The sequence below is a fragment of the Penaeus chinensis genome, chromosome 29 (genome assembly GCF_019202785.1).
Source record: "Penaeus chinensis breed Huanghai No. 1 chromosome 29, ASM1920278v2, whole genome shotgun sequence".
Lineage (NCBI taxonomy): Eukaryota > Metazoa > Arthropoda > Malacostraca > Decapoda > Penaeidae > Penaeus > Penaeus chinensis.
In genome coordinates, this window is record NC_061847.1 from 9,402,987 (window position 1) to 9,412,986 (window position 10,000).

At 42.1% G+C, this 10,000-nt stretch overlaps 1 protein-coding gene across 4 annotated transcripts in view; it reads right to left on the minus strand.

Annotated features, from left to right (window-relative positions):
- Positions 1 to 10,000, minus strand: part of LOC125040548 (protein trachealess-like) — a 134,867-nt gene that overhangs the window by 123,891 nt on the left and 976 nt on the right. For all 4 annotated transcript variants that reach the window (XM_047635136.1, XM_047635134.1, XM_047635138.1 and 1 more), the window contains exon 1: positions 8,154 to 10,000. This exon is cut by the window's right edge. In XM_047635136.1, coding sequence (XP_047491092.1) covers positions 8,154 to 8,356 — 203 coding nt within the window. In that variant the 5' untranslated portion in view covers positions 8,357 to 10,000. The remainder of the gene's footprint in view (positions 1 to 8,153) is intronic.

Here is a 10,000-nt window from a genome sequence, read left to right on the forward strand (position 1 = left end):
TTTGTCGTCTCTCTGCCTTTCCTCCTCTCTTCTCCCCTTTTCCTCCTCCTCTCTCTCCCCTCACTTCAGCGCCGCCCCTTCACACCTCGGCACCTCATCTTTAAACGCACACAGCAACCGGACATCCCGAGACCGTTTGCCAGGTCCTCATTTACCAGAATCCCTTGAAACCATATCCGTATAAGCGGGGATTTTCCTTTCCTTCTCTGAGTCTCCGTAAGCGTTGCTTCAGGTTGATGGCCGGTCGCCGTCTTGAACCGATTGTGACTGGGAGGAGGAGGTGAATATTACGGGCTTCACGATACTCAACGGATTTTTGGTGTTTATTCGACGTAGCTTCTAGTATTGTGCTAGTTTGTGACGTCTGTTTTTATTTCGATATTATTTCTATTATTATTATCATCATTATTACTATTACTACTATTACTATTATCAATACCATCGTTATCGTTATCATTATCTCTATCATCTCTACTATTATCACCATTACCGTTACTATCACTGTTATTATCATAATCCTTATCATGACCATAATTATTATCCTCTGTACTACATATCCCGTGGAGATCCTCCTTGACTAACTAGCAATGAATAACAATCATTTCCCTCGAACATGACAACAGAACCCCCCCCCCCCCCCATGGCATCTCCTAATCCAAACATGAAATCTCCTAATCATCGGCATCCCATTCATATCTCCAATCATTAGAATATTTTTAATCACCATTACTCATCGCGTCCTCTTCATCACCGTCTCTCTACCGGCTCGATCCGAGAGGGCGAACGAGCGAGAGGGCGAACGAGAGGGTCCGGTTACCAGAGGAAAACATGCCGGATAAGGGAAGAAGAATTCGCATAATGAAGCTCAAGCCCGGCGGGTACTAACCTTTAAAGCGTGAATTTCAGGAACTTGAAGCATGCAAATAAAGTCCGTGCCCGCGCTCATGACATGCAGTCCTTGAGGGGATGCCTGAGCGGGTCCTGTGGCTGAAGAACACAGCTGATGATGAATGGCTTGCTAATTTATTGATTCATAGAACGGGTTTAAGCTCCTTATTATATACAGATTGGTCTATAAATGTCAAGCGCGTTTATCGAGATTTTTAGCTTTTAATTTAACTTTGTACACATACACACTTTCAAAGAGACTCGTGGTTTAGTGTGTGTGTGTGTGTGTGTGTGTGTGTGTGTGTGTGTGTGTGTGTGTGTGTGTGTGTGTGTGTGTGTGTGTGTGTGTGTGTATGTGTGTGTGTGTGTGTGTGTGTGCGTGTGTGTGTGTGTGTGTGTGTGTGAGTGTGAGTGAATGTGAGTGAGAGAGAGAGAGAGAGAGAGAGAGAGAGAGAGAGAGAGAGAGAGAGTGTGTGTGTGTGTGTGTGTGTGTGTGCGCGCGTGTGTGCGTGTGCGTGTGCGTGTGCGTGTGCGTGTGCGTGTGCGTACGTTCCTGAATTCGACCCTCTTTTCTCAACTCTCAAAACGAAGGCAACACAAAGTCCGTACGTCTGCCCTCGACGCCGTGTCAAAAGTGAAGGATTTCCTGCTCTCTTTACCCCCCTCCCCCCCTTCCCCTTTTAACCATAGCAGCGGGAACTCTCTGTCAATGATGATTTAAAGGCCTATTGGAAAGGCTAAAGCGATATGGTTGGAGAATATTTCCAGTTATGGCTGTTTATCACGTAACTGCGGACGTTTGGCGTGCGTGAGAAACCAATTAAAGGGGAGAAAGAGGAATAGCGAAGAAATATGAGGAATATATTGAATTTTATTCATTGGATGCGGATAAGCAAATAAATGTTTCTAGGTATAAATATGTCTACTTATACATATACATTTAAATTTATACACAGATATATACAATATATGTATATTATATGTGTATATATAATATATATAGTATATAAATATATATGTTAATATATGGATATATATATACATAAATATATGTAAATATATACCTGTAAATTTATATATATATATATATATATATATATATATATGTGTGTGTGTGTGTGTGTGTGTGTGTGTGTGTGTGTGTGTGTGTTTAAGAATATATACATATACATATTTATATTTGTGTATTCCTTTTTGTGTCTATTTTGATGCGTGTGCTCGTCAACACAGGAAGGCAACAAGATACAAGAGGAAAAAAATGCTGTGTTACGACCGCTTAGCAGCAGCCGCCCTTCCGACCCCGCGCCCTCCCTCCGCCGGGCTCGCAAACACTCCGTCAGGATGAAGACGTAAAGCTGACTAACGCAACTGCCTTCAAACAACAGCAATGCAACAATGCCCCCCCACCCTCTTCCCCTTTGCAACATAATCACATCATCTTGCAAGGTAGATTAATTCCGGCCTTAGCGTCTTGGCCATATTCTTTCCGCACAAGTGTATCTTCATCTTGGCCTTTTGATGAACGGGAATAATAAGCATAAATTCGACAATTAATTGGAGATGTCGGTGGGTTTGGCGGTCGAAGGAGGGGGGGGGGGGGTAGAGGGGGGGATAGGAAGGGATAGGAGAGGAAGGGGGATGAGAGGAGAAGCGGGATGAAGAAACAAGAGAAGGGGTAAAAGAAGAAGATAATAATAATAATGATAATGATAATGGTTGTGATGATGATGATGATGATGATGATAAGAAGAAGTAAGGAGTAGGAAGGAGTTAAAGGGCCTGGGACATGCGGAAGAATAAAATGAAGAGAAGGTGAAAAAGATTACGAGAGAGAGAGAGAGAGAGAGAGAGAGAGAGAGAGAGAGAGAGAGAGAGAGAGAGAGAGAGAGAGAGAGAGAGAGAGAGATGAAGAAGAAAAATAAATAAGGGAAAGGCATACCACTTAGAACCAATAACAGCCACTAGACCTAAAAGCAGTTCTATATTCCTCATTCCGCCCTGCTTCCTTTTCGTGAAGCAAGAGGCCGGGTTTTCTCCTAGTTGTTTACGAGGCTTCGGGGCTGACCATGAGCGAGCCGTTATTAAGTACAAGGCTGTTCATTCAGACGCCGCCTAGTATGGGTACGCGAGCATTGGGAGAGCGTGGGAGGGAGGGGGAAGGGGGGAAGTGGGAGGGGGGAGGAGAGAGAGAGAGAGAGAGAGAGAGAGAGAGAGAGAGAGAGAGAGAGAGAGAGAGAGAGAGAGAGAGAGAGAGAGAGAGAGAGAGAGAGAGAGAGAGAGAGAGAGAGAGAGAGAGAGAGAGAGAGAGAGAGAGAGAGAGAGAGACTCGTTTTCACACACACACACACACACATTTATTTATATAACACACGTGTAAATCATAATGAAAACCCAATCCTCAAAGAATACATCGTAAAAACTTAAATTCATAAAATAACTTCTCTTTATAAGAAAAATGACACGCTCAATAAACTCCGAAATGGACAATAAATGATCAAATAAAAATGATGGCTTTAAAAAATATCTCACACTTAATTCAGCGAGGAAACGCGGTTGCAAACCTGCAATGATAGAAATAACTCGCTCATTCTACCTTGCGTTATTAATTGTCACTGAGATAACGTAACGTTGCCAAACACGGACTTATATGACATTCCTGCTTTACGATGTATGTTATTGTGAACGTTACTTGTCAATAAATTAAACTGTTTGTTCGTCTGTGCAATTTTGAGTTTCTGAGTTTTAAATGTGACAGTCTGGAAATGTTCTTTCGTCATGCGATTAGTTAGCACATTCTTCTGACAATCCATGCTGATTATCAATAGTCGTTAACAAGAGAAGTATGTGTATACACATCGTTAAGAAAATAACTTGATGGAATGTCTTAAGTCTTAAGAAATTATTCTTTCTCCTTTATGACTTCCTAACTCATGGGTGGTATGAACTCGTTTTAGAACACGCACGCACGCACGCACGCACGTACACAAACACACACTCACACACTCACACTCACACACTAATTGCAGTGACAATGTGAACGCGTCGATGAAGGTGAAAAATAAATAGATCTCCCCGAGGCAGGACCTCACAGTGGGAAACATGGCTAATTGCTCGATAAAAAATTGCTTTACGGCTATTACGTGTCCAGAGAGAACGGCAGTAAAGTCACAACCGCGATGACTGTCTCTGTGTCGGACGCGAAGGCCACGACTTTCTTGAAGGACTCGGAATGCCTGAAGTCCTGCTGGCGCTCCGGCAAAGGCTCTGGAAAAGCTCTCCGGTCCCCGCGCAATGCTAGGTATTTCAGCACAAAGAAAAATTTACTAGCGATTCAAAAAAAAAAAAAAAAAAAAGTAAAAAGTAATGGCGTGATAATATGACCTTTTTTTTCAGCAACGATCTTTATATTTATATCTATTTTTCTATCTATATGTCTATATTACCGACTTATGCGCATAGTGGCCAAAGTGCCGAAAGAGATAACATTTTTACCTTAGTATCCACGTAGATATTTTCCTCTCTCAACGGAAGCCATATAAAAAAAAATACAAATAACGCCGAAAAAAATAAACAACTATCTTTCATGAACGAAGGTGATAAGAGAGCAAGATTTGAATAAAGGGACGGTGAGTCTGTGCACTCCCAGCCGATGGGACGATAAACCGATCGCCATTATAACTGCACTTCAATGCCTGGCTCCACTTCGGCGCCTCACGCACTCGGAACAGCACACGAGGAAATGGCCGATTCAAGAATTAGCCCAAAAACAATTAACCGTACAGTCACGCGATCCGTAAATAAATGCTATAATCTACATTCTACCTCTACCTTTTATACAACACCCTCACCACCCCTCTCCCAACCCCAATCCCCCCCTCCCCCCCTTTACCCTTGGAACATCCCATCGGAAGTGATGGTCTGTTTAACAAAGGCTAAGGAGACCAGCGCCTATGTTAGGGTCCTTCAAGGATTAAGCTCCTATATGAAAATCTTCGTTTGATATTTTGAGATATTGACAGTTGGCATCGTTATCAATGAAATTATTCCATCGTCACAATCAAGACAAAACAATGATAATAGCAATAAAACAGATATTAAGCAAGTGATTAACATTCACAATAACTAGTGTAATACAAGTAATGATGAATAATAAAGCTTATGCTAATAAAGATGATAACGAAAAATATATCAATAATAATAAGAATAACAACGATAATGAAAACAATGATGATAATATAACAAAAAAAATACTGACAACAACAAATGAGGATAAACAATATCAACAATACTAATGAATTTTGATGATATTTATACTACTCTTATCACAGTTATTATCATCTCATTACTAATATCCTTGTTATTGATGTTATTATTAATACTGTTGTTGTCATTGCTATATTTATTATTGTTATTGTAATCAATATCATTACCATTATTATTGCCATCATTATTATCATTGTTTTCAATTTCTATTAAATATTATTTCATCATCATGGTCATTACCATTATTATTTTATCATTATCAGTATTACTATAATTATTAGAATCATATTGATTATTATTACTATCATTCTCATTACGATATCCATTATTATTATTATAATCCTCGTTCTTCTAATAATTATTGTCATTATGATCATGATCATTATTATCATCATCACCATCATAATCATAATGACCTGCTATTCCTGCCATCATGTCAAACTATTATCGTAATGATCTTTACTGATATATCTTTGCTATAATTAGGATTATGACAAAACACAAAACACAACACAACACTCACACACACACACACACACACACACACACACACACACACACACACACACACACACACACACACACACACACACACACACACACACACACACTCACACACACACACACACTCACACACACACACACACACACACACACACACACACACACTCACACACACACACACACACACACACACACACACACACACACACACACACAATGTATATATACAAATACACAGCCATATAGACAGACAGACAGATATATATGTATCTAGAATACCCATCAATACCATATAATTACGTGATTTTACACATACATACACGGTCATACTATAAGCAAACGTAAATCATATTTGTAAGAAAAATATGAATAAATGATTCACTGAATATTATCCATTCACCATCTATTTATATATATATATATATATCAAATTGTCTAATACCTGTCTAATTGATTGAATAAATAATAGTAATAATAACATGGATAGAGAGAGAAAGAGAGAGAAAGAGAGAGGAAGAGAGAGAGAGAGAGAGAGAGAGAGAGAGAGAGAGAGAGAGAGAGAGAGAGAGAGAGAGAGAGAGAGAGAGAGAGAGAGAAGAGAGAGAGAGGAAACATAACTTAAACGAAGTGATTAAAGTATCACCTGTTTCACTTGCGTCTAAACGAGTTATACAACGTAACGAGAGGAGGTAGTCTTTCCCAGGCGGTGTCCGTAACAGCCTGCCTCGGGTTAAGTACATGTACCGGTGTCCTACCTACTTCCGGATGGTATACTGGGTGTCGGATGTCTCTCTGCCCTTTCCTTTCTCCTTTTCTGTTTCCCTCTATTTCTTGTTCGTGTCTATCTCTATACTCTCCCTATCTTTTTCTTTTTATTTCTCGGAGTTATATCTTGTTTCGTTTTTCTTCTCCCCGTTTCTTTCTTCTCCTTCAAAGAGGAGAGAGTGATGGAGGACGAAGGCAAACAGAAGGGAAATTACAGGCATAATGTTCTTTGCTCCTTGATTATAAGACAAACTCAAATGAGAAAAGGCTACTCATTTCCTAAACTAGCGCTTATTCATCTCTTATCATACTGATCACTCAGTCAGTCTAACCATCATAAGTACAAATGAACGCTATGCACTTAAATACTAATCTCTGTGGTTCACGGAGTTGCATTAAGCCGGAGTATGAATCTGACAATCAACTGCACTCTTCTGCGTATCACGTGTAGTTGTAAAACAGACTTTGGCAATGCAGCGTCTTAAAACCACAAGTGAGAGAGGTTCGTGGCAAAATTGAAGGGGAGGGAGGACTGCTGTTATAATGCCAGGGATTGTGGTTGTTGACAAGAATAACATCAGGCTTAGTTACATGTTTGCCACCGAGGAAGTCCAGGTCTTAGCGGAGCGTAACACATGTTCAGGGAAGAGGAAAAACATCGACGGTAATGCCTGGTGTTCGAAGTGCACGCGTTTGCTTCGGATTTGGCGGCCGAGTTGAGACAGAATTCATCTCTCGGTCACTTCCCTGTCATTTGTATAACTCACAATCCCCCTGAGCTTCTTTCTAACCCTTTCTTCCTTTTAATCTCGTTTTGGTTTCATTTCTCTCATTTCTCTTTTACAATTTCTAATGAAGGTATTGCACACCTTTTTTCAACCGAATTTATTTATTTATTGGTCTACCCATTGCAAAATCACATAATGAAATCCCGAATAAAGTACACCAGGGGAGAAAAAGGCAACGGCCAAGGTTTTTCCGAGTAACCTTCGTCAAAAAAGCCAAGCCATAAAGCGCTGTAACACCTATTCTATTCCACGGAAAAGTGATATAAAAAAAAAGAGGAAAAGAAAAACTTCAAGTCGAATTAAGTAATTCTTCATTGACCTCGTTTTTTTTCGGAGGTTAATAAGACCACACGGTGCGAGGAACATGTTGGTGAAACTGTCATTATTCACTCATTCCTGAGTTTCGTTTCTCGTTTATCTCAATCTATCATCTATTACTTTTTTACAAGTCTACGTGGGGATCTCTTTTTGCTTACTAATATTATCTCTGTTCTCTAATTCTGCTGGAGTCATATTACACGGTAATTTTGGTTTAGTTATCATCTGTATGAAGGACATGCATGAGATACTTATGGTTATGTTCCAGGCTACAGGTGATAGTTAGCAGCCACTTCCAAACATACACTTTACCATGAATTGACTGATATTTTCATTTCTGATAAGTACCCTATATTTACAAAGAACATATTTTAGTCATTGTATTGTCACCATTTAGGATATAGGCTTACTCTTGTATCAATACTTTTACTTCTATGGTCACTGTCCATAGCTTGCATCGCCTATTAAACTTATTAATTATAATCCCAATCATCCACACAATAATTCACCCATCTTAAGTTAGCTAAGTCATATTTCCACCCCCAAATTCTCACTTCTTCTCTATATTCCCCCTACCCTGTCAAATCTAGAAGCACAGTAAATAAAAAAACTGAAAATTATACCCACCATGAATGCGCAAATCCTGGAGTGACCGATGGCTGTCGCTGAAAATTATATGCTGCTGCCGCTGCTGCATGGGCATGGGCGTGAGAGTAGGCGTCTGGCTGGATGGGCGGGAATGCCGCTGCGCTCATGCCGTACCCAAGCATCGCCGTGTCGAGCCCATGGAGAGACATGAGCTGCTCGCGCGAGCCGTACCAATCAGCCATCTTGTCTTCGCGTTGGGATCACGGGTTCCGCGGCAGATGAAGGAATGGGTGCCCCTCGAGCCACAGAACTCGGGGTACGAAGGTGTCGTCTGCGCTGGATGCCTCGACGGAGAGAAATCTCAGCCAGGACGAGGCATAAGACGCTGGACAACTACTTATCTTTGGTTGGTGTTCCCGAACTGGAGCGGGAGGACGAGCGGTCTCCGGGTCAGTTGCGCATCTCGCTGGCCAAGTCCGGTCGGCAAAACACAAGCACACACACGTACACAGCACACAAAAAACGTACACGGAGCAAACACACGGAACCCCCTAAAAACAGCGAAATCTAGGGGTTTAACGACCAACGCGGTTCCTGTGGTTCTTTGGCAACATTGCTCTTCCACTGACGTCGCTCGTCTGCGTTATAAAGCAGCAATTATACCCGACAGCAATAAGCCGAAGGTAGAACAGAAGTGATTACACTATTAATGGAGTAAAAACTGCGTAAGACGGATGGCCCGCCGGTGGTTTTGCCTTCCCTCCCTCGCCTCCGCGGCCGTATCGGCGGTTGCTCCGACTAATCACTCGGGCGAATGGTCGTCTTCCGGTATCTTATTTGTCTCTCCTGCTGTTAATCCGCTGCAACGCCTGGGCAGGTCTGGTCGCTGCCAAATGAAGAAGGACGACGTGACTGAACAGCGACACGGGCCGAGAGCAGGTGCTTCCGACGCCGAGGGAAATTCCAAAGAATCGAATCTACAATCTTCTGCGGAATTCTTACGGAAGCCTTTTTTGCAGACGTTCCTCTTCCTCGTCGCGGTGCACTCGTCTTGCTCATGGAATTCCGGTTTCGGTGGGCGGGTCCCCGGGAGCCACAGGTGCATATATGTATATGTGTTCGCGGCTTCTTTCGGCTTTTATGACACACTCATTTCCTCCCTCGGGGCCAACACGCCGCGCGGTCGAGTTCCCCTGTCGCGGCTAACTTCCTTCGACCCGATTTTTTTTCTTTCCCTCTCTCTCTTCCTCTTTCTCTCTCTTCTCTCTTCCTCTTGCTTTCTCTCTCTTCTCTCTTCCTCTTGCTTTCTCTCTCTTCTTTCCCTCTCTATCTCGTCACCACTTTCTGCACCGGTGCACTTCGTGACCAAGATTACTACTTTTTAACTGATATGTACCGAAACCTGGCTTTCTTGACTGGCAAAGCAGAAAGGTTGTCGGGTCGGGAGTGAGACGGGAAGTGAGTGGAGGTGAAGGATGCGCTAGTGAGTTAATTGAGCAAGACTGGGCTTATGAGGGGGCTGACGAAAGATTAGTCCTTATCTTGGTGTGTTTCATGTAATAAAGACAAACACTTCGTGTTTACTTCACTATAAATGGCAATGACCAGAATTTTCATATATGAATTCCAGGCTTGTGACGGAGTGCTCGGTCTTACAAGCAGCCAGTGACGCGAGTCCGATGTTGCTAAGGCTGGACACAGTCTACAGTAATCACTGGTTGAGTGAAGCTTCTTCCACAGACACAAAAACGCCACTGTCACGGGAGGCGCAGCGCAAGGGGAGGGGTCACTACAGCACAGGTCACTAAACTCTGTTACACTCGGGGAGGTGAGGAGGGGAGGAGGCTGGTTACTCGCTGTCGAGGTCACGTTTTTAAAAAGAAAAA